Source organism: Hippichthys cyanospilos, chromosome 2, assembly GCF_059441005.1.
Source record: "Hippichthys cyanospilos isolate Australia breed blue-spotted pipefish chromosome 2, RoL_Hcya_1.0, whole genome shotgun sequence".
Classification (NCBI taxonomy): Eukaryota; Metazoa; Chordata; class Actinopteri; order Syngnathiformes; family Syngnathidae; genus Hippichthys; species Hippichthys cyanospilos.
Window position 1 is genome coordinate 3,813,639 of NC_142370.1, and position 26,077 is coordinate 3,839,715.

General features: G+C 40.2%; 1 protein-coding gene across 4 annotated transcripts; it reads left to right on the forward strand.

The window, feature by feature from the left end:
* The first annotated feature begins 353 nt into the window (after positions 1–353).
* Positions 354–23,026, forward strand: LOC148426907 (voltage-dependent L-type calcium channel subunit beta-4-like). 4 transcript variants are annotated; one of them, XM_088407484.1, is made up of 14 exons: positions 354–576; positions 2,070–2,153; positions 10,527–10,697; positions 10,786–10,908; positions 10,995–11,122; positions 12,671–12,747; positions 13,186–13,205; positions 15,506–15,586; positions 20,381–20,439; positions 20,510–20,619; positions 20,731–20,882; positions 20,996–21,091; positions 21,177–21,362; positions 21,446–23,026. In XM_088407484.1, exons 1-14 carry the CDS (start codon positions 514–516, stop codon positions 21,707–21,709), a joined length of 1,614 nt encoding a protein of 537 aa, XP_088263610.1. In that variant the 5' UTR covers positions 354–513; the 3' UTR covers positions 21,710–23,026. The 4 variants fall into 4 exon arrangements, with proteins under 4 accessions (XP_088263610.1, XP_088263611.1, XP_088263612.1 ...); XM_088407485.1 differs by having other exon boundaries at positions 21,449–23,026; XM_088407486.1 differs by lacking the exons at positions 354–576; positions 2,070–2,153 and adding an exon at positions 7,879–8,286.
* Positions 23,027–26,077: the final 3,051 nt, after the last annotated feature.

A 26,077-nucleotide genomic window follows, 5' to 3' on the forward strand; every position in this document is an offset into this window, starting at 1 on the left:
ACCCCAAAAAATAAATGAATAAAAAGAAAGGCAAATTATAAATATAAAGAAAATTATTAAAAAAAAAAAACCACTTTCAAAATGATCAATGGTCACATAGTATGTTTTGTAACACTTGGTAAACTATTCCAAATGAGTCTGTTTCCAGATTGAGCCTGGAATATCTACAGTGTCCAAAAAAAGCCTACAATTACAGTCTCCTTCTACACAGGCTAAATAAAGACCCCCTTCCATCTATCACTCAAATCCATCTGCTTATGAGGGGGCGAGCGTCACAATCACCATCATCAGACTCATCATCATCATCTTCATCATCATCACGAGCCTCCCAACCCACAATAGCAGCAGCAGGATCACCTGTGTCCTCGCCACGGATAGCAGAGGAACGATTAGACAGCAAGCGCCCATGTCCCGCTGTGTGGCGTGAAGCTGGATCACGCAGCCCGCAAGCCGTCACACCTCCGCTGGGCCGCACCAGAGCAGCCGGCAGTCTGGACCGATGTCCTGGCTGAAATGTCCCGACACATCTACATACGGAACAAGATTGGTGAGGGCATTCAAGCGCCCATATTCCAGGTAACTGTTGGAAACTGCTTTTGATGTGCACATTATTTTCGTTTTGTTTTTTGTGGCAGTTAATATGTGCATCGTATTTACTGATGCAAACATTTTTTCCACTGGAACCCTTCTACAACATCTCAATGATTTAATAATCTTTTCTCACCGCTTAACTCGCCTGTCACACTTTTTTGTAGAGCTATAGAAATTTTTCATGGGTGGCGAAAAAGGGCTTGACTGCTGTGAAAAGAACGCCATCTAATTATAATAGAAAGCTTTTTAGAGAGCTGTCTTTTTAGCCTTTCTTGGGTGCATTTGGCTACAGAGTGATGGTGACCCAGATTAATGGCCTTGTTAAAGACATTGAGAAAAGTGGGCCCTGACTTCTCTGACATTGGCTTTCACTCTGGAGACACAGACAGAAATAGGATGAATCGCTGGCAGATAATTAATTTTGGTCTCTAGAGTGTGAGTCTAGTGGTATATTTGGCATTTATGGAGGTGACATGTATACAGCGTCTCCCCTATCGGGCCCTCAGTGCATCACAGATTTGTTTTCATGAAAATATAAATCTATGTTGCAGAGAGACATGCTGTGAAGTTTCCCTGCATGCCAGAGGGACGAGTTAACCGCTATAGCATAATTGCATTTAGGTTATCCCATATTTGTTTTTTACAATCAGTATTTTGGTAGATTGGTATGTTTGTTATGCCTTCAGTTTAATCGTAGATTAGGAGCTGCAAGAAAGAGACTGGCCTGTGACCCGAACAATGGGGCCGCGGCTTTGTGACCCAACCAAAGGGCAAAGTAGAACGGGTCACTCTTGATGATCCTGGGGAAAAAGATGGAGTCGTAAACTACACTCACGATCACAAACCGATTGTTGAGATTTTTGCCAAATGTCTACCCCAACCCTTCAGGGCGGCAATGATTTTTGTACCGAGGATCAATCTTCTCAGAAGGTGAAGGTTCCTGTTCGCACTCCTCGTGAGTAAAAGGCTCTTGTCTTCCTTCTGTTTGTTGTTTATTGAATGTTCTCGGTTGCTTGAACCTCACATTAACTACAAATGCCATTGGCCCTCCCCAGACGTCGAACTACTGTAGTACACATATTTACTTACTTAAATGTACGTAGTCGGTATCAAGGTGAGCCACAGCTATCCCACAAGTAGGCGCTTGGACCTTGACCCAAAGTCAAGCAAGTATCTGACCAAACATGATTAAAAAGCAGAGTTTACATATAAAATTACAATTTATTACAAAAGGTAAGTGGTTCCCCAAGCTTTCTTTCCTTGTTCCTCGTTCCCGATCTCTTGCAGCCGCTTGTGTGCGATTGACTCAAAGAAGTTTCTCCGCTTTAACCGAAAAAAAAGGGGGGGGGGGTAACTACTGTTCTCACCTGATTGATCAGGCGATCTGTCAGTCAGCTCAAGCGGCACTCATGGGAGATGCTATGTTTCCAATCCTGCAGCTGTCTCTTAATCTCTCAAACTGCTTATGCTTTGTCCAGGTAAACCGAGGGACTTACTCCCGGAGAAGCCGCCTGAAGAGGTCTGACGGCAGCACCACTTCCACCAGCTTCATTCTCAGACAGGTGCTAAGCAGTGAGATGCATGTACACTCATGAATAAGTGCTTCTTTTTCTCCCATGCACGGCATAAACGGCAATGAGTAACTTTTGGATTTAGAGTACTCCAATTTAGAAGCTGATAGCACCTTTGCGTCCTAATTTGAACAACGCATTGCACTGTCATCGGTTGACAGTTAATAGTGTTTTAAGATTAACTGGCACCGTCTATTTCTCGGAGTTAGTTTCATTCAAACTTTAATTCCAAAGAAGTTGAGATATACAAATATATACAATCATTTGCAAACTAGTTGAGTAAACTATAGAGACAAGATATTTAAAAAATAGAACATTTAAACTAATAAAAATCTTTTTTTTGTAAATATTCTCAAATTTTTAATTTGAGGCCTACAACACATTTCAAAAGAGTTGGGACTCTGGCAACAAAGTAACAAAGAAATTCAGTAATTCTTAAAAAAAAAATATATATATATATATATACAGTATATATATTTGTATGTATATTGTATGTATGATCGAGGTGGGTGTTGCGACTGGGTAAAAAAAAAAAAAAGAAAAAAAAAGTATCCCAGAACGTTTGATCTTAAGAAAAGATGGGCTAAAGGTTCATCTGTCTGGCTAGCTAGTACAACATGTACTGCAGATGACTAGGGAGGGGCGGTGGGGTAAGTGGGGCCATGACCTGGCCCTGCCCGGAGCAGCCAAGCACGGCACTTCCATCAGCAGTCACACCTCGTGGATTGAATTCAAGAACGAAAGAGGTATTGACTTGAGACGGTTGGTTTGGTGTCCGTGTATGTTTTTGGGTAATAGAGTCCTTCAGTTAAGCATACTATCCTTGTTGGAGAAGGCGCAGTCTGGTGATCAGTCCAAGCGCACTTTGTAGGAGGAGGGTGGGGGCAGTTAGTCTGTGGAAATATCCTATCCAGAAGAGAGACCAAAAAAACAAACAATGTGCTTGACCTTGAGTCCATAGCATGAGACTATAAAATAGGGTCCAACTAGCCAAATTAGCAATCAGTAAGAATTATTGATACAATTGGCTGAATTAGCAATCAATAAGAACAATTTTTCTCAATACTGGAGAAATCTCTGCATGTAAAGTGGTTGGATCCAAAACCCACATTGAATGCCTGTAACCTTTGCTCCCTCAGCTATTGCTCCGTATTCACAGAATTCATTGATTGATTGCTTGATTCATTCATTCATTCATTAGCCTCAGCCATTAGGTCATGTTGGGATGTACAAAAATGATGAAAAAAAAAAAAACATCGGTAGCTGGCTCCACTAACTCGCCTCTCTGTTTACTGCAATGTTTTTGTCTTGTGTTTGATTGTTGTCTATTGTTTTATGTTGATGTTGTCTTTGATGAGCAATGTGTCCTTTCTGTATTGTATAAAGTCAATGAGTATTTTTCAGGTGGGACCAATAAATCTGATCTAATCTATTCATTCATCTATCTGTTTTCTATAGCTGTTTATACTCACCATTTGATCTAATCTAATCTAAACAAAAAAGACAAGAAGTGAAGCCTTTTTTTAATCAAGCCTACTCCCTCTTTTAGAAAACCAAAATCATGTTTGCTAAAATCCAACACAAATGTAATCATTTATAGACGGAAATTTAACCGTAAAAAGAATAAAAAACATTTTAAAACGAGCTTGTTACAGATTCGACCACACAGCAAAGTCAACACAAATAAATAAAAAACATTCACATTTATTTTTATGCTTACTTCATGTATTTTCTGAATACTGTACAGCAGTTTAACTTTGACATACATTAAAAAGTGTCATTCATCACACGTTTTCAGATCCATCTATCATTATTTTTCAATTTTACACCTGTCAGAGTGTCATATCTTTGAAGATCTCAATTTCACCGACATGCCTTTCTTTGTTGAAGCAGAGTCTGCTAATTATGAGGTGGACTCTCTTATCTCCTGGGTTGAAGTCAAAGAGGTGGTTTAAAAGCTCCTTTGTTGCATGTCCCTGAGGGTAGATATCCGCCTGGAATTCCGTGAGGCTTTGAGTCCTGGTTGACACGCACCATAAAATCACATGAACATTGGGGATGGTGCCTCAGCTTGGATAAGACCGGATGACCGAGACCAAGTCCAGCTGCCTGTCAGAGGCACACGGAGCAGTTTTTTCCTGACTGGGGCAACAGGCGTTAGGCTAGTTGGGGAATGGCAAGGTCAGAATCAAGACAGACAGATCAGGATAACAAGCCTTTGGGTAGTCAGGGGCAGGTAGGATCAGAATCCAGGCAGGCAGAACCGGACAGCAGGCATGCGAGTAAGCATGGGTAGTGATGCCACCTCTAACAATGAAGCTCCGAAGCATGCTCCGAACTCAATAGGCCAGTTATAGTGTAGCAGTGGGCCGTAACTTGCCTAACTTGACATCACTGATGACGTTCAAACCACTTCACCGCTTCATTTCAATCTCATGAGGTGACTGCTTTGTTTTGACAGATTCGGGCTTTGAAACTTCTGAGCGAAAAGCAGTTGTATTTAAGTCAGCTGAAACAATACATCATCTACAGAACACATTTTTGTTGTCTTACATTCGGCGTTTTGGACTTTTTGAGTGATGGAGCCATCCTGGAAGCGTTCACGTGTGGGAGCATTTTGATATGGCGTTACAGAAAAATGGTAGAATACACGAGCATTCCGTGTTCATTCAGCAGAAAGTAATTCAGCGCAATCTCTGTTTAAAATTAGTTGTTCTTGTCAGTGCTGCTACAAAAATGAGGTGCAATATCAACACTGATAAAAACAGGATTAGCATAAAGCTGGTTCAGACATGGCCTGTTCAACATATTGGAGAGCGGCATCGAATGGGCACTTCTACCATGCAAAAATACCTCAATAAAAACAGTTACACAAGCATTGAGCACACTAACCACAGGGTCAAGTACGAAACATTCAGTGCACCAAGTTTAATCTCAAACAAAATGTGAATGACAAACAAGATTTCAAAGTTTTATTTTTGTTTTTTTATTGTTGCTTCATGGGTGTATTTTTTTTAAGGAGTACAAATAACCAAGTCATAAAACATAGTTGCACTGCAGCCATTTGAATAATTGCCACTTGAACCTAAATTGCTATAATATTAAGTGTTATAACTATACACAAGGAGCATTTGCTGGGATTTTGTTGAATGATGAATCCAAATGCACAATTAAATTTACTGATAGTAGATGTCACCCAAGGATAATGAATGAATCTATAGTTAGTGCACCAGTTTATGACACAGTGGTTAAAAAAGGTTCAGCGCTTTAGAAAACCTCAATTTGCCATCACTACTCATGAGCAGGCAGGGGCAGAATCCAGGCAGGCAAAAGAGGAATGAGAGCAAAAAGGCTTGGCATGGGAGGTAAGACAATTTTGCGGGGACTGGCTGGGATTGAGGTAAGGGTTGGATTTTGCCAAGGCTCCCTTTTAAAGTCGATATGTTCATAATGATGTGGAGCAGCAGGTCTAGTCTTAGGCCTAGTCTACTCGTTGTCGGGTTTTTTTGCAAACAGGATGTGTTCCCCCTGAATTTTCTTTTTCCATTGAACACGTAGTGTCCATAAATACCAGCCAAAGTGGAGATTTGTCAAATACTCCGGACCCACATACAACAGTCATAAACAGAGTTTTACATCATCGGACTATACAAATCACATACAGTCACATGCATATCCCACACAAGCAGCTCTCAGCTTTGTTTACTGTGGGTGTACTGTTCACCTGCTCTGTATCTGATGCAAAATCATATAGGTTCAGGTTGGACAAGATTATGGTTGTAGCGGGGAAGTATAAAATGTGCTCCTGCTTCCCTCCTTTATCCCGAGGCTGGCCAAGTCTGGTCCCGAAGACCCATAATCCAGCCTGTTTCGATGTCTCTCTTCAACCATACCACATGATTCAAATCAGGGTCGTTATCAGGATTCTGCAAAGCATGCTGATGAGCTAACTGTTTGGATCGGGTGTTGTCAGGATAATCTTTAAAAGAAGACTAGGACAAGCCCAGCTTCTAAGCTGCAAAATAGTAACTCCGACCAACCAAGATTGACTTTTCTCCGCCGACAAAGGGAAGACTTGGCGTACATTCTCATTGCACATTACGAGACATAACAAAAAGAGCCAGCAGGGCGCCACCAACCGCTGGGCCAAGGTCCCGACTCACACTTGCCTGCGTCAACAGCTTTATCTAAGGACTGGGGCGAGATAAACTAGGGCTGCATTGATGGGTAGCAATGCACACTATTCTACACAAGAAATAAACACATAATGATAACAACCTAATACAGTGTATGATTTCTTTCACAGGTGCGTAATCAATGTTTGAATTCAATATTATATGAGGGATGTTTACGTTTGTCTGTTCCTTTTGCATTACATTTAGCATCCTACAATATTGAACATGATTTGGAAAAAATGATCTAATATTTCTGTATAAAGCATTCACTGAGTCCATTTAGCTGTTTGCAGGGTGAGATTGTTCCTTTTTATTAGGGATGTTGAGGTCATAAGAAGGTGGTGTCAAACTCTAGGCCCGGGGGTTACCGCCACATCATTTTGATGTGGCCCGCAAAATGCTGATTTGTCTTCAAGTTTCTGGTTAAAATACCAAGCATGCAAGTTGACTTGAACTTTTTAAAATTGGATGTTAGAATAATTGTATATATTGTTATCCCATATTTGTTTTTTGCAATAAGTATGTTCATAAATTATTAGACATGGAGGTTTGTTCTTGGAGTTGATTGTGGAAAACATTTGAGAAGCTAGCACGTCAGTAAGGGAAGAACAGCATGGAGTCATTCTTTATGTTCTTGGGAAAGAAGATTACATGATGGACTCGCACCTACAACCCCTATGATCACAAAATAATTGTTTGCATTGTTGCCATTTCTCACCCCCAATCCTTAAGGGCAGCAATGTCTTTGTAACTAGGGTCAACACAAATAAATACATGAGGAGCAGACGAGATGGGCAGTTAGACGAGAAAGAGACCTGAAAAAGTGCAGGTCCCTGTCTGCTCTCCTCGCAAGAAAAAGCTACTTGTCTTCCTTCCAGTTTGTTGTTTATTAAATTATTCTAGGTTGCCTGAACATAACATGACAGGGAAACAGCAATTTATGTGTTCTCAATCTCTCTTTTGAACAGTTTTTACTGGCCTATGATTTTAAAACTGTGTGAGTGCATGACAAACTTGAAAATTTATTTGACTTCACAGTCTTTTCGGCCTTCTGACAGAAGGAATAACTACATTGTGGCCCATGATAAAAATGAGTTTGACACCCCTGCAGTGTAAATCCTTTGTCAGCCTGGGAATGTCTTGGGACTCCCCCAGGAGAGCTGGATAAAGTGGCTGGGGTGTGGAGGAAGTCTAAATGGATGGATGGATGGATTATAAAACAAAATATTTATTAAGTTTGTGTAAAATTACATAGCTACATAGTTTTAATATACTGGCAATAATGAACCAGACTTACAACTTTAACCACAATACCCCTTTTATAGATAAAAACATCATTATTATATTGTTATTTTTCATTGTTATTGGTTCTTTTAATTATTTTCAGCTCTCTGCGAACGGGCTCAGAAGGGAAATGGAGGAGGCTGCTTCACCCTCCTCCCCTACTGAACTCTGCTGCCTCCGAGTTGACTGGCTATTTAGTCAGCCAATCACATTGGTGCACATTTGCTCAGTCATCACGCTTGGATATTGAGGCAGGATCTGCTGCTGCTGCTCTTCGCTCTTTGCCTACTGTATGCGCTGAAATGAAATGCCAGGATTGGACTACCTCCAGGGAGTGTCTCTCTATCCTATAATGTGAGCCTGCCAGCAGCTCTGTGGGACCAGAAAGACGCTGCAGCCATCAAGGCTCCAGAGGACCAGTCGCCATCCAACCGGAGGAGAGAGATCTCCCCCTTTTTTTTCTATATATATAGCCTTCTGTGCTGTGAAGAGGGGGAATTGTCGTCATCCCATCCATCCTTTTCCCCTTCTCTGGCGCCCCCTCCTTCCTCCTCTGCCTCTGCACTTGCTCTTCCCCCCTCATTCTGTGTCAGAGGCAAGCATTGGAATAACAAACCTCCATGTATGACAATTTGTACCTGCATGGATTTGAAGACTCGGAGGCGGTGAGTGTTTGCCTGTCTATCTGCTCACCCAAGCTAGCGTAGGCAAAAGGCCTTTGAGCTAACAACATAGTCTCATAATGGGCTCTGCTGGAAGGGGGTAGGGCGTGTGCGTGTATGTGTGTGAGTGTGTGTGTGACAAAGATAGGGGTGCAGATGGCCGCTGATGTGTGTCTTCTGACAATTTTATCTATGTCCCCCCCCATGTGAGCTTGTGATGTGCGGCTACTGCTGCAATCTGACACAATTTAGTGCCCATCGCTCTGACACTCCCAGAAAAGTAGCTAATCCGGGTACAAGGAAGAAGACGGACAGATGTTCATTGTGACACGGCAATGCTCAAAATAGATGCAACTAAGCATTTTCCACTCCACCTGAGAAGGCCCGTTGTGTAGGCTCTGCCCAGGCTGGAAGAATCACGCATTGTGATGTCATTAAGTGGATTGTGATGCTGATGAGTCACATGCTGAAGCTACTCCATTGGACGAGGCCTCGGATGCTGCAAAGCATCCACATAAATGGAAAGATGCTTTCTTAGTGATTCGACATGAAGGGTAAAAATGATGTTAAGACGCACAGCTTATTTGTCATGGAGAGACAGAAAACGAAGACAGCTTTGGCCCTCATTTTCTGCAACTCAACCTCAGTCCACTTTAAATTCCACTCTCTAGCCTAGCTTTTATAAATTTGTAGTCAAGCTGAAGTAACCGTTTTGTCTCCTCAAAAAAGCCATTACCCAGATGACTTCCCCTGCTAAGCACGCTTTGCTGAACTGATGTGGACGCATAAAATTAACAAAATGTGCCTTTTATTGAATAATACCAAAATGGAGCAAGTCAAGCAGAGAATACTATTTTGCCTGTGGATTTTGTGTGTGTTTGCATGTGTGTGTGTGTGTGTGTGTGTGTGTGTGTGCGTGTGCGTGCATGTGTGTGTCTGTGTGTGTGTGTGTGTGTTTGCACATGGACGCTTGACCATTTGGACACCCATGTTTTCCTAACAAAGCCACAATCCAGCAGTCTGCTTGAGTTAGACCTTATGTGAGGCTTGCTTGGACATAGAATAGATTTTTACAGGGATGTGTTGCTACACAGTAGTAAAAAGTGCTTCGCCATCAGTCGTGAGACACTGTAACATGCTCATTTTTTGCCCAATCTTCAATGGAGTACTGAACATTCTAAACATCCTTAAATTAATTACAGTGGTAGCTCTACTTACGAACGAGAGAAAATTCAAGATACGAAAGGCGACATTGTTGGCACATAATATGATGCACGAGACACCAGCAATCACACCAACATGACTGTAATACGATGTCATCACAACCCGTGATGTCTACCGTATTTGTTACAGTTTTTGACGCATTTTTATTTATCAATCTGCCGGCTTGCCCACAAACGAGACAATACAGTAGGTTTTGCATTGATGTTGGCTGTGGTCTTCCACTTTTCATCTTTACTCATTTCATCCACACTTCCCACCAACAACATATACCCTCGAACTAACAAACATAAAATTGACATTAACTATGGCTAACTTTGTACATAGTCACATAAAAACATACATATCATGTATCACATTGGGTTTTGCATTTGACGTACGCGTTGTTAGCACGTCATTTACTTTAGCGATGACATCACACAGGAAGTACTTTGCATGACCCCAAACTAAACATATGTAACATGCTCAAAATAAATTCAAAAAAATAAATATCACTGCTCCTGTAGAGTTATAAATGATTCTTGAATCACTAGATTAACAAAAAGCGTAAAAATTAAACATCTTAAAAAGGTGTCTCTCTCTCGCTCTCTTTCTCTCTCTTTCTGCACTCATCACCAACACGACAGCACCATCTCAATGCAAGTGAACTGCATTCATTTTTTCAACTGATTAATTAATATGATTAATTTAAATGGTTTAGGACCTTTTTTTAATTTTGTTTTGTTTATTCTTCACATGATATATTTTGATAATTATGCACTAATGTACAGTAATTCTAATATGTATTTGTTGCCGTTTTTGATGCATTTTTATAATTTAATCATATTCATCTACAGGGTTTAGGAGCATTTTGGGGGCTTGGAACGGATTAAGCCATTTACATGTATAAAGCGGCTCTAGTAATGAAAGATTCTCTTACAAAATTACTTACAGAACAAATTCATTTCATAATCAGAAGTACCACCGTATTTCTAATTACAGACAGCTGAAGGAAACCTCTTTTGTACATGACATGATTGCAGGGTTCAGCTGATTCATATACCAGTAGACCATCAGACTCAGATGTCTCTTTGGAGGAGGAGCGTGACGTGCCGGCCCAGGTCCAAAGCCAGAGCCCAAGCCAGAGCCAAGGACCGGGACAGAGCCGACAGGAGCGGGAACAGCAGGCCACAATTCAGCTGGAGAGAGCCAAGGTAGCCACATATGGGCACATACACTAGATTGGTAAAAGACTTCAGGTACGTTTCTTGTCCCAAAGTAAAATGTGACTGTTGTCTCCAGAGCAAACCTGTCGCGTTTGCGGTGAGGACCAATGTCAGCTACTGTGGTGCTCTGGATGAGGATGTACCAGTTCCCGCCACAGCCATCTCCTTCGATGCCAAGGATTTTCTCCACATAAAAGAGGTTCTTTTGGACATTTTTTTTTTTTTAATAAGCAATTAGTTTTTCGTCAATAGTGAAGAAAAGTGGTTTGCGTGTTCTGTTTTTAGAAGTTCAATAATGACTGGTGGATTGGACGCTTGGTGAAAGAGGGCTGCGAGATTGGCTTCATCCCCAGCCCCCTGAAGCTGGAAAACATCAGGCTTCAGCAGGAGCAGAAAAGAGGACGAGTCCAAGGGTAAGTAGCAGACGACCATGCTGTACATTGTTATTTAACATTGTTATTTCACATTATTGAATTTGTTTTCCTGTAGTCAGTTGTTTATGAGTTAAACTAGTGGTCCCCAACCGTTATATGGCCACGGACCGGTCAATGCTTGAGATTTTCAACGTGGACTGATGGCTTCAAGATGTTCAAACATGTACAAAAATTACATTAATTAAGCCTGAATTACAAATGCTATTCATTTCAATACAAATCTTTAATTATATGCAAATGAGCTCTTATCAATGTCAAACTTTTGCATATGTTAACATATACAAAAAGGAAACACCTGGCACAAACGAAAATGCTAACGACCTAAATGCATACAAGGCAGCACTATATACTGTAACATGCTAAAGATAAGCACTAACATTAGCTAGCATGTTATCCACAGTCACAAGTTGTTGGATCAACAAACAAATTCATTTTGGAATGATTATACATGACAACATTCTTACAAAGAAAGTAAGAGTTACAGACACTCGTAGGCCAGATTTCACAGAGACAGAACAACGTGTGTGTCACAGTGACCGCTCTCCACCGAAACCGCACCGTCCTTCCTCACTACAAAATGTAATATTAACAGTGGCCAGAAGTGGTGCCAAAAAAAACAAAGATCAAGCCAAACAAAGCACAAATGAATGAACTGTCAAAGGATAAACTAAATCAGTTCCAAAACATCATTATTTCGGGTGCAGCCCATGCTGCCCAGTACCATTTGGTCCACGGACTGGTACCCGACAGCGGACAGGTGGTTGGGGACCACTCAGTTGAACTTTTGACTTCTCCAGGTAATATTGCATTCAAACTATGGAAACATCCCCAGATAAAAACAAACAAACAAAAAACCCACTAAATTCTGTTTACATTTCACTGATATGTGAAAAAAGACTTCAGTAAGAACTGTGATTCCAATGGCTGCAGTAGCAGTGCAGTAAATGTGCGTATGCTTCCAACACAGACTTCAGCATTTGACAGTGAATGGAAATGATCGCATTTGCTGTTTGTTTTTATTTCTCAAAAAATTCTATTTAAAATCATGTTTGATTTGCATTTCCAAAGTTGTTATAAATTTGGGACCTCTTTTAAATCAAGTAAAACTCAGGTTAACCAGCCAGTTTTCACGTGGACTCTCAAATTTGTTTGACTCGTGCCTGTTTCAAAACATCTCCTCCACTCACACAGTGGCTTTCAGTGGCTCTAGTAGGGGGTCCCTTTAACTTTGTGTGTGCTTTATCGCGTGCGTAATGTGTCCTGAAGGTTATGTCACCCAGCATTTGTGCAATAACTCATGCGCTTCTTCAAGCCTCAAAGTTGAACTTAACGCTAATCTCGATGGACTGGACAGCTCCAGCGTTCTTCTAGCTTGGCGACAGCCACCAAAGCGTCTCCACGTTCAAAATGACTGTAGCTGGAATTCCAGGACTGATCCCTTAACCTTTCCTCACGCTTTCTCACGTTTTCCGCATTAATGCCACGCTGTGTTTCTGTCTCTCTTTATCCCCCTCTTGTGTTTTCCAGTAAGTCTGGAGGGAACTCCTCTTCCAGTGTAGAGGATGAGGTGTCAGCCTCTATCCGACCTCTCATATCCTCGGCAGGTGAGCGCATCAGGCAGGGGGTGTGGGCCCTAAATAGCCAGCTGCCTTCTTAGAGACGAGCTTCCCGAAGCGCAAGAGTATAGAATAAGAGCATAAAGACTTCCCGTTGTCTCTGCTTAGAGCCTAAGTTCGCTGCCGACGGTTGTTGGTACATTTTCCCATGATGCTCCTCTTCCTCCAGTTGAGGACTGCAGGCGTTCTGAGAGTGGGGCTTACCACAGTGTGAATCCAACGACAAGACTATGAATCCCCCCTGAACAGCACTCATGTGATTTTGTGAATATAATAGGAACATAGAAACCTTTTTCTCACATTTTTCTTGATCCTAGTTGATAGTTGCTAGGTTTTCTTTGCTCAAGGCACGCAAGGTTTCTTATTGGTGACTTCTTCCCAAGCAGCCACTGACGACACTGTCACTGTCTTCTTTTCCCTCCACAGGAAAGCAGAAACAGAAAGTGGTAAGTTGGCACCCAATGAGTTCTTGTGGCCATTGCAGAATGACAGGAGCTTGTGGCACTGCAGCAAGTGGCCACATATCACGGCCAGCGCCATACTTCAGGCTCCCTGAAGTATCAAAGTTGTCTTTCGTCACATCTTTAACCCCTGGGGGAGATTTTGACCCAACTCTGGATTTTTGATGGTTTTGGTGTGTTATATCAAAGGAAAGGCATAAAATAAAACAAGGAGGCTAAAATATTGCATAGATTGTCAAAACATGACGACTTTCAATATGCCACGCTGCCGTCCCTTCTAAATGCTTGCAAACAGGAAATTGAGAGGTACACCCTATATGTGTCCATTTTAACCCATGTAGGGCTTATTTACTGCCATTCAAATTGGAAATATTGTCAATTTTGAAAACCCAATGCTTTATCATGCATTTCCATTGATTTTTTTCATCAACCCTTTCAACGGCCACTTGCAAATGGGGTGCAATAGATATTTTTGTGTTGACACCCCAAAACCACTGGATGGTGCCAGCGGCCAATTTATGACGTTTTCAAGCATTTCATTGACTTGATGATTGGCTTAGTCTGGATTCCCCTAATGCAATAGTCTTCAAAAGTCCGAATATTCTAATTGTGACAATAAAATTCATATTTTAATTTCATAATTATATAAATGTACAGCGTAGTTGCTTTTGCCATTATTTTTTTTACACTTTTTGTGGGATTGAGGGATTGAGAGTAAATTGAGAGTAAAGAGATTGAGAGTAAATATATATTTATATTTGACAATGTTATGACTCTTTCAAAGTCAGCCCAAGTTGAGTGATAATAAGGCCAGAAAACCCCCCGGGCACCCAGGGGTTAAGAATACAAATTTAATGAAGTTGTTGAATTTCTGTTTGCAGACAACATTGACATGTTGCTCCTCATTCTTTCATTCGTTTTACACTTAAGCCTTGTTTTCATCAATAATTGCAGGTTGATTTACCGTCCCTCCTCAAATATAAGACACATCTGTGTATAAGACGTACCCTTAATTTTGGGGTCAAATTTTCTATGTTACTGTGTATAAGACACACGGCACTTTGGACACAATGTAAAAACTAAAGGAAATCAGAATAAATCTTATCTTTTGTAAACTCTTTATATTTTCTGGCGGTCATATCTAAAAGGTATTTATTTGTTGCGCGTTGATTTGTGAATTTCAGATTTCCCACATTGTGAGCGGTCCATGAATGCCTCGCTAGTGTAATATTGAAAGCGCTCAAAACAGTTGATTTTCCTTTTTCTTCGTTTTACCATAAATACACAAAGTTGCACAGCATCCGTGTTTCACCAAGTTTATGATTGTGTGTATAGACCAAAAGATCGCAATTAATGAAAGAGTCAAAGGGAAAATCTTTCCATGTCCTCTCAGTTTTAGTCATATTTCTGTGAGTGAACAGGGATGGACTTGAACGGTAGTTCAGTCAGCTTGCTTCTTTAATAGAAAATAGTGCAGTTGTAGTCTCAGCTAATAAGAGCTGCTGTGAGCTGCTAACAGCCAAATGACGTCCGCGCTCTAGCTTGTTCCGCTACAGTAATTATTATAAGGCCGATATAAAAACGCACATCCATGTGTCAGTACTCAACTTATGTGGCTGACACAATCTTTCTCGAATGGTGTTGAATAATTTTATACGACGCACCAACAATTTTGACCTTCATTTTTGGGAAAAATGGTGTCTTATATTTGGGAAATTACGGTAATTCCTTTATATTATTGCTGCTGAAGGATAACAAAAGGGTGGCAGCAGAGGCATGCCAGTCCCTATCAAAAAGAAGGTGATGACCACAAAATACTTTTCCTCAATTACATTGTGTTTCGTTTTTGTGAGTAATACCAAGATGCTGAAGAAATACTGCATATGCCGGATGTTTTACAGCTTTATTACGATCTGATATATCTGTACCTAATAATTGTTGCCATCTAGTGGACAGAGCTGTCTAGGATAGGACATTATTGCACAAAGTATACTGTACGTATCTGGCCGACACAGTTTACACAATCCCACCAACACACTTTGCGATGGAAACACAAAGTACTTAGGATATGCTACTGTATATCATGCTGAGTTAAATTGAACTTTATTTCTTGATGGAAACAAGGTTTCAGTGATTCCGCATCATGCAAGAGCAGCCTGTCATTTTAATATCTGATTGTGATCCACTTTCATCCGCTGCCCATTGAAGCTGTCTTATCGTGTCATTTTGGCTCCCTTGTCTCGCTCATTTCCCACCACTTGCTAATTAAATGTTTGAATTGACAGACGGAGCACATCCCTCCATATGATGTGGTACCCTCCATGAGACCGGTGGTGCTGGTGGGACCCTCGCTCAAGGGTTATGAGGTGAGCTTGAAGGAACTATGTGAGCTTTGCTTGCATGGGTTTTCTCTGAGTTAGCTGCTTCCTTTCTTCCTGAGTGTCACCTTATAGTGGAGGGATTTGTGTGTCCAAGTAATCCAAGAAACTAAGATGTCTGGGGCTTTATGCCTCTGGCAGAATTACCCAAGGTTTAAGGGTAGGGTTAACCCTAACCCTAGGTGAGGGACCACACAAAGCACATGTCAGAAACACGCTACCATAAATACATCATTGGAAAACCTATAAAACATATACTATATTGTAATGCATTATTTACTACTTATTGCTGTCGTTTCAAAGTAATTTGTTACATTTTAATATTACTGTATGTAAAGGCTTTACACTACTATTGCATTACGTTTATATTACTGTCACCAACATAACTGAAAATATGGATTTGCCATTCTAAATGGAGCTTATTACGCTCATTACTCATCCAGTGAAAGGTTGGGATAAGCCAGTGTTTCTCAACTATATTTTGCCAGGCCCCCCCTAGAAAAGAGAAAACTTTTCGCGCCCCCCTCAGTCGATGCATTGAATAACTGAATATAAATAAGATTATTATTGATGAAAATTGTTTAAGTATACCTACACATGTATCCTTTTTAACATTAACAACAGAAAAACGCAACATAAATCAACTTTCAACAACTGTTAATTATTTTTATCGTGTTTATACAGGTTACAGCTTAGTCTAAAACGGAAAATAAGAAGCAAGTGCACCAAAGTGCCTGAAACTAAAAGAAAATGATGAAAATTATTACTTTATTGCAATTACATTCCACATGACAAAAACAAAGCCTTTTTCCTGGGGTCATCCGCGCCCCCCCCTGGCATCACTCCCCCCCCCCGGGGGAGGCCGCCCCATTATTTGAGAAGCACTGGTTTAAGCCTAAAAACTATGGCGTTATATTTGTGCCACAATTACGAGCGGGCGAAAAAAAAAATTGAGCGGAGAAAATCAAACTGAGCGAGCGAAAACAGATTTTGAGCACAAGAAAAAAACTATTGAGCGCGTAATGATGAATGAATGAAGAGTTTGAGCGTGCGCCGATGGAGTTTGAACACAGAAAAAGAAATTGCTCGCTCAAAATTCCTTTTTGCTTGCTCGGGATAGCCCTCTCTCGCTCAACATCTTGCTCTCGCTCGCGATACTCTTCCCTCCCTCGCTCAACATCGCGTTTGCTCATCATCGAGCTCTCGCTCGCTTGAGTTGTCCTCTGCGCTCGCTCAGTTCTGCTCACACGTTACGTTTGTGCCACAAAACCAGCCAATCAGAGCTTGAAAAAATACTTTGACAGCTTGGTCTCGCTCAACGAGAGCGAGATGTTGAGCGCGAGAATGCTATTGCGAGCGAGCAAAAAGAAATTTGGAGCGAGAAAGTTCTTTTCAATAACTTTTTTTCTGCGCTCAAAATCTGTTTTCGCTCACTCAGTTTTATTTTCAACGCTCAAAATTTTATCCGCACGCTCGTAATTGTGGCACAAATATAACGCCATAAAAAACAGTACAAATCATTTCATCTGTATTGGATTGTAAACCTTTAAAGACAAGATGCAACATCTTTTAGTTGCATTTTAATCCCTTAATTACTTAGCTTCACAGCATAGTGATGTATTGTTCATGCTTTAGGCAAAAACAGTTAGTGTATTCCATAATTTCAATGTTAATATTCCAATTCAAATTCAGTTGGGTAGTGAGGGACAGACATTTGAAAAATAGATTGAGCTAACGATAGCAGCTAGCCTACATCATCGTTATTGTGTTTAACGTATTGTTTAACATGAGTTTTTTGTATGCTTCATCTTGATACACACTGATCACAACTATTTATGAACTCTTAATTGTCACAGTTGGGCGAGGCAGGGAGATAGGCAGGCACGAAAGAAGGGGTGGTGGATCCAGACCGGAAGGGCGAGTTAAAATCCATAGTTTGTGACAGGGCAGGCAGGAACGAAAAACAAACAGCACCGCAAAAAAACTCAAAAAATACCTACAGGCAGGTGAAACGGGAAACTCCAGCGGGCGGGTGGCACGGGAAAACACAGTCAAAGGCACAGGACGGGTGGCAAGAGACAGGGTATATGCGACTATGGAACCCAGACAAATGACACGAGACAATGATCTGTCAGCATGCGGGAACAAGACCGTGCTTAAATACATACAAATATTCAGATGAAACGCACAACAGCTGGGAGAGAGACAACTGTCAGGAGATGCTGATTGGAAGACACACGAAGGACTGGAACACAGCTGACAGGAGAATCAAATCACTCTAACGACAGATGCGGGGGGAAAACACAACATGAACCTACAACTTGAAAATACATAGAAACCACAGAAACAGAAAACCCACAACAGAAACCAACAGAACATGACACTTAAGAACAATTGTACAGTGAAAATTAGGTGCAAAGTGCACCTAACCATTATATTCTTCTTGTCTTTATCTCTGACCAACTGAAAGTAATGGGCGTATGTCCATCTTGTGTACGTATTGTCCATACTCAAACTGTCGCCTGCTGCTGCCGTAATTGTCTCCAGTTTAGTGGGTGCTAATAACAGAAAGAAAACATTTTGCCCTGTACTTTTCTCCTTCAATTTCACTGTGTTTTTGGCGAATTTGGGGAGAAAACAGCACTTCCAGGTGAAAAATGCATTTTATTGCATTGCGTTACTCTCAGTTGTACCAAGTAAAACACTACTTTTGCATTACAGCAAAAAGTGATCCATTACAGCTGATGTGCAATGTTATGAAGGTTCTACCAGGATAATCAGGGTTGCCTGAATATACAGTTTAAGCTCTCACCACAGTCTTCTGAGAGTGTTTGAACTCTTCCATTCTCTTCCAGTCAGGTGCAAACGCAGTTGTGGGTATAAGATATTTCTCCATGTACAACTCGAGTTTGTTTTCCTCATTTTCAACCCCCATATTAGGGGAGAGTTGACTTATAACCGCATAACTCAAAACAGACCAATTTTTTTCCACATGTCTGTGAAAGGTTTTGTCTTTCCCAGAGGGACGCTTGGCAAAAATATAATTGAGAAGTACCACACTAAAATCAGGGGTAGACTTATACTCTTTTTTTTGTAAAATTCACCCAAATTGAAGTTAAAAAAAACGGGGTGGGGGGTCGACTTACAAGGAAGGTCGAGTTGTACTATGAGAAATACGGTACTTGTGTGTTTTTCTCAGAATTATTCCAGCAGTGGGGGCAGGTATTCTGGAAACTCCAGTTTTGCTTTCAACAGTTAAAAAAAATAAATGAGTGGTAACAAAAGAAGAAATTTTTACTTGTGTAGGTCTGAACAATTACAGGAAAAACGAGAATAGAGATTTTTCTGATAAAACTCCTATACAACGAAACTAAAAAATCCATGCATTGAAGCCTTTTCCTCTTTCTTACTTCCTAATTCAAGGGAAAATCCCCCTGTTGGCATAATGCAAAATGATTTTTTCTGCATTTGCATTGCACTTAAATGTTATACAGCAAAAAAAATTAAAAAAAAACACCGCAGCAAAAGTCCAGCTTGGTTTATGCTTGACGTGCCAGCACGCATTTTGCAGCACTTCATATTCAGTGCGGCATTGCCCCACAGTCATAAAATATTCTCCCATACTCGAGGTGGCAGTAAATGGAATCTACAGCATACAAACAACACCACTCTTTAATAGAGGTAGAGAATCCCAGGGGATTCAAACGATCTAATTTTTTTTCCACACACTTCTCATCCCTCTCCAATGTGGTTCCTTGCTAGGAGTTGTAAGCAATAGTTAGTCCACCATGTTTTCCTCTCATAAAGAAATTCCAGAAGGTACTGTTGTGGAATTTTTAGGATTGTCGGTGAGATGAGTAAAATAGTCTGGAAAAACGTGTCCTTTGTCCAAATTGTCTGTTTGAGTATGTATTTTTTGAAGCTTCAAATACAAAAGTTTATAGAAAAGCTAAGTGGTCTGCAAAGGAGTGTGCCGAAATAAGTAAAAATGAAGACTCTTTTACAGTCAAACAGTAGTGAACACCTACAAGATTAAAAAGAAAAAAAAAAGACCCCAGAGTAGAAGTAATTAAAAGACGAGAAGCAAAACCCATGAAGTACAAAATTTCAATAATTATGCAGCGCTGGACTCAAATCAGACAGTTCCCATGTATGTTAAGTGAAAGGGCCTTTGTTAATACTAAAGCCAGGGAGTCAATGAAAAATAAAATGTTATACTAATACTCATTTTCCATTACAGTACGTGTCGCGAAAAATTTGGCTCGCGTAGACTCCATTCGGAGGGGTGTGGTTGCCAAAATAGTGTCATTTTGATGTGTGGAGCCGCACGGAGCTCGTGGACAAGTCAATTTTAAACCAAGCTTAACACTTGAGGACAGAATAAATCATAAAGATGAAAGATGGATGAAGCAATGTGAAAGACATTATGCAAGTAATTGATGTACTGTACGTATGAAAGTGAATGCTTCTTGTATATTTGTGGCAATTTCTTCCTTTCTTTTTTCAATGTCGGATGGTTTTATTTTTTACTTCAGTCAGGTTGTAGATTACACAACACGTTTAGAGATAGATGCGCTATATTGAGAAGTCCCCTGTTGTGATAAATTGTGGCTGCAAACATGACTTTGTTACTGTAGGTAGTTCAACCCCTCTATGTGGTCTGCAATAGGGAAGAGCATAGTCTGATAGTCTGGTCTTCTCTGCACTCATGACCCGATCCACGTTGGGATGATGGTTGAATGGACGGATTAAACATTACTAATGTAAAAATTGTCTGTTCAGGTGACTGATATGATGCAGAAAGCGCTTTTTGACTTTCTCAAGCACAGATTTGATGGCAGGTAAGAAAAATAAAAGACTTTTATGGTTTTTCTTCATCAAGTTGATCTTCACATTGCCTCACTCTTGCAGGATATCAATCACTCGAGTCACTGCAGATATATCCTTAGCCAAGAGGTCCGTCCTCAACAATCCCAGCAAAAGGGCCATTATAGAGCGGTCCAACACCCGTTCCAGTTTAGGTAAGAACTGACACTTTGAAAGCTTTCTAATAGAAAGCTAGATGTTGCAACAGATAAAGTTTTTTTTTTGGCATCTTCAGCCACTCCTCACTCATGTCTTGTGTCATCCAGCGGAAGTACAAAGTGAGATTGAGCGAATCTTTGAGTTGGCCCGCTCATTGCAGCTGGTAGTGCTGGATGCTGACACTATTAACCACCCAGCCCAACTCCTCAAGACTTCCTTGGCCCCTATCATTGTCCACGTCAAAGTATCCTCGCCAAAGGTGAGCTTGAGCAAGTCTAGTTTGAGTCCTTTGTATGTTAAGCACATGTGAAGAAATTGACAATACAATTGACTTTGACTTGACAGGCTTGATCAGTGTCCTTTGTCCTCCAGGTTCTGCAGAGGCTGGTGAAGTCAAGAGGGAAGTCCCAGAGCAAACACCTGAATGTCCAACTGGTGGCTGCTGACAAGCTTGCTCAGTGTCCTCCAGTAGGTGTCCATTTTGCCAGCTTACTGTTCTGCTTTCATCGAAATGACAACGAGTAATAGCTTTTGAGCCTTTTGCTGCCAACAGGAAATGTTTGACATCATCCTAGATGAGAACCAGCTAGAAGATGCGTGTGAGCATCTTGCAGAATACCTCGAGGCCTATTGGAAAGCGACGCATACGTCCATGGCGACACCCCTGAACCCCTTGCTGGGACGGAACCTAGGCCCCAGCACTCTCACAGCATACCCTACCAATATCTCTGGACTGCAGGTATGGCCCGACAGTTTCAGGTTCTCGCTGGTTTGACGCGTAGTAAAACTTGTATCGTGTCTTACTCGTGTCCCTTCTAATAGCAGAGCCAAAGAATGCAACAGAGCAACCACACGAGTGACCATTCGACTGCAAACGAGCGGCGCAACCTGATGACGTCTGACGAAAACTACCATAATGAACGGGCGCACAAGGGACGCAATCGCATGTCGTCAGGCTCGCAGCACAGCCGAGAGGTACAGGACCCCTACCAGGACTACCAGGACCCCTATCAGGATGCATACAAGCCACACCGCAACCGCAGCTCCCCGGGCAGCTACAGCCATGACTCCCGGCATCGGCTCTGAACCCCGTCGAAACGTGATGGGTCCCAAATTCCACCCGCGAATGATCGCTGCCACAGAGTAAAGATTGTCCGAAGTTTTCCCTATTTTCAGGGGGGTTCTTTGTATATTAAACCTCCAGAACATTCACAGAAATAGAAGTTTAAGTTTCATGACGCCCAGCCAACTACTGGACCTTCTGGAGCACACTCAAAGAGACATATTGCAGAGATTGTGCTCGCAGCCATCAGCAGGGCTCATACGGTGCTGATGTGATGTCACACCAGGAAAGGTGGTCCACTGGACACAACCATGTAAAAACCCTCTCAAATTTGAGCTTATTGCATGCTGATAGATAATGAACATCTGCTTCCTTCCTTCCTTGCTTCCTTCCTACTGTAGATCTTTTGTATCCAACCTGTAGGTTTGACTTTCTTAATCACTCGATTGTAGACGCATGGTCTGGGCTGGGCTTGAAAGGAGGTGAACTGGCATCTGTCTAACGTGCTCCGAGTTGAAAAATTGGTGCTTCACACTTGAGCTATTTTGGTCATTGAACGTTACTTCCTGAATTGGATAGCTTTAGTCGGTAAGACCCTTGCTGCTCCCCTCAGGTCAGACTAAGGTGTACAAAATTGTTGTAAGCAATTTGGAAGCTTGAGTAACACTATTTAGAGAACTTTTAAAAAGATTTTGCTCGATAAGTTTCGATCCGTTTCAGCGAATTCTTTCTTGTGATTGGTTTCAGCTGGTTTTCCTCAGGTCCTTCCCAGACCCGCCAAGGTCCAACAGAAAATTTGCTTTCTCCTTGGTCATCTGTGTCTTGTTGCATTGTCCCTCCTTGTAGCATTTTGCGCACGGTTTTCTGGCTGCATATCTGTCATATTGTTGCCTTGATTTTTGGGTTGTTTTTTTTTGGTTCATTTGTCCATTTGTTAGCAAGTTTCACCTCTGTCCTTACTAAATCTATCAAAAGATCTTCAGTGAGACATTGATGGCAACAGTATGAGTTTGTGTGGGTATAGCTCGCTGCAATATTGTCTTTTAGAAAATGTTGCACCTTCATTAAATGAAGAGTGATTGAACTTGGACAGAAATAAGAAGTGCAAATGTAGCTAATAATGATTTTCAGACATGTATTAGTTTTTAGTATTACGATAACGGTGATTTAATATTTGTGGACATGGTGTTGCTGATCCGAGCAATTGTTCGTTTAAATCAAAAAGAAAACAGTCGTCATAAATGGGTGAGCTCTGTAAGTTTAGATTTTTCATCGAGAATGACCATCTATCATCCATCCATCCAGTTGTGGTAAAATATATATATATATATATATATATATATATATATATATATATATATATATATATATATATATATATATATATATATATAATATAATATATACATTAATTTAAAAAAGTCGGATAAAAGATCATGTTTGATGAGAAACAGAATGCAGGTGCGGGTCTCTGCTGTGCTATATATTCTGTATGACTCATTCTTTGGCTGTTTTTTTTTTTTTTTGGCATGTGGAATTTTTATTTACCAGTGCAGTAGCAGTTTGTTAGGAATGCTATTCCACTTATCAGAACTGGATTGGAAACACTCACAGAGGACTGAAATACTCATTTTGACACCATATACCCATTGAATCATGTATTTTAAATACTTAATACTGTGGTACCTCTACTTATGAATGCCTCTTCTTACGAAAAATTCTGGTGGCGAAAAATCACGTCCGAAAGAATGTTCAGGATACGAAAGGTGAAATTGTTGGTATAATAAAGACATACCTCAAACTCAAGGACTGAGGGCCAATTCCAGCCCGCTACATCATTTTACGTGGCCCGCTAAGTTCTAATTATAACTACGTTTCTGACTAAAATATCAACTTTGCAAGTTGCCTTCAACTTCGTTTTTAGGAAACAACAAGCATTTTTTTTATAAACAAACCAATCCCCCTTTTGAATTCACAGCCATGACGACCTTCCGATAGAAACTCGAAGAACAATTTGACCCATGATTAAAATGTGTTTGACACCCCTGGATTAGGCAATTTACATGTAAAAAGCGCCTCTACTTAGGAAAATTTCATGTTACGAAATGACTTCTAGAACAAATTAATTTCGTAAAAAGAGGTACCATGTACAGTTAATTGTAGGAATGGTTGACAATCTTGACCTTAACGGGTTTTCTCAGTTTAAAATCAGCTCGTAAACTTTTTTTGTGTTACTTGTAATAAGTGATACTTTTGTCTCCATTTATGCGCAGAACACAAGTCTCGAGTCTGCGCGTGGGTGGAGTTTTTCTTTCTTTCTTTCTTTCTTTCTTTCTTTCTTTCTTTCTTTCTTTCAGCCCTTTATAACCAAATTCACAGACTTTACGTGCTCCTTCCAGAAATTAATATGTGTCTGGTTTTGTTTTTGTTTTTGTTTTTTACGGCACGCACAGTCTTCTGCCTGGTCCAAGGCTGGTGTTGTGCCAATGTAGTTACAGCTGCAAGGAATTGTATTCCCATCACAAAGAACACACACATTGATTGACAGCAGTGTAACATTACTTTCTCGTTTTTATTTAAAGGGAGTATGTGTAATTCGCATTCACCTGTAGGAGCTTGAGGGGCATTATGGTAAATGCAGCAATTCACACTCCTCCTGCTGCTGTCCATAGCTATAACAGACACGGCAACCTCCGGAGGAGTGCCACCCCACATGTAATATATTTTAATGATAACTAGACCTACAATTATATGTAAAACATACTGTAGGTCATTAAGAACAGTACTGCATAATCGCCTGGTTGATTTAGATGAGCCATTTTTTATTTAAACGCTGGGGACATTGTATGTGTAATATCAAAGAAGAAGCACAAAAAAAGCACCATGAGGCTAAAATATTCCACAGATTGTCAAAACATGTCAACCTTCAATACGCTGTCCCTTCTAAATGCTTGCAAACGGGAGGCCGAGATGTGCACCTTGCAGATGTCAAATTTAACACCTTTTCTGGCTTATTTACTGCCATTAAAAATTAGAAATATTGTCAATTTCTGAAATATTGGAAACCTGAAGTTTTATCAAGCATTCCCCCTATTTTTTGCATTAATCCTTTCAACAGCAGCTCATGAGCAGGTTGCGATGGAAAATTTTGTGTTGAGATCCCATAATGCAAAGTTCTTGGTATGCATTGTGATACTTGTAGCTGACAAAAGACTTCTAAATGTTGCGTAAAAGCATTTATGTTACTGCAGGGAAGCATTTTATTTCATGCAACGCAAAACACTATACCTGCATATTCCGGTAGGCAAAATCTGCAACATTGAATAGCTGTTGACGTTTTTTTTTTTCCACTAAAAGAAAACAGAAAACAGCCTTAGAATGTGTGTGTGTGTGTGTGTGTGTGTGTGTGTATATATATATATATATATATATATATATATATATATATATATATATATATATATATATATATATATATTGAAAGTACAACTAGGTTATGATCCTTTTAAAGTCAGCCCAAGTTAGTGAAAAGTCTCCAGACAAAATGGTAAATATGGTCCAAAAAGAAAAAGAAAAAAAAAAAAAAAAAAAAATATATATATATATATATATATATATATATATATATATATATATATATATATATATATATATATATATATATATATATATTTGCTGTTTGAGAGGACAAAAAGGTCATTCTAGACCGTTCTTGTCTCTATTTCCTATTATAATAGGATATACAGTGCGTCTCTATTTTACACAATTTGATGAAACATCAAGTTAGGCAAGAAAGACAACACTTATTCCAGTCAAAACAACGTATTATTATTTATTTGTTGTTATTTGTGGATTTTATTGTTGGATTTTTTTTTTTAAACAAGAAATGTACATAGAGTCTCTTGAGAGATATTTCATGCAGATTTATACAGTATATCATTAGAAAAGCAAGGTTCCAGTCATGTGCAACTCAAAGCAGCATGCTCTGCATTAAATGAGGATCTTCATGTTCTATGCAATTGCATATTTCATGCTGTGGCCTCTGTGCACCTCCCCTTTTCCACATCTGGACCATTGAGAATCTTGTGTTTATTGTGGATTTGTCTGTGGAAGGTGAAAATCCTCAGCGGCTCACGGTATTGCATGCATAGTATACCATTCTAATTTATAAGAAGGAATTCAAGAGAAGTATCTGGCTTTGGAACCAGCTGTCTTTAAGGCAAAGCTCCAAGTAACAAAAACTTTTTTTTTCCAAAATAAAAGAGCCATTATGATATTGCCTGCTGTATTTTTTTCACAGTATTAACAGGTAAAACAAAAATGGTTGTAAATAGTTACTATACATAGTAACAATAATGATAATAATAATAATAATAATACCGGGCACCAGG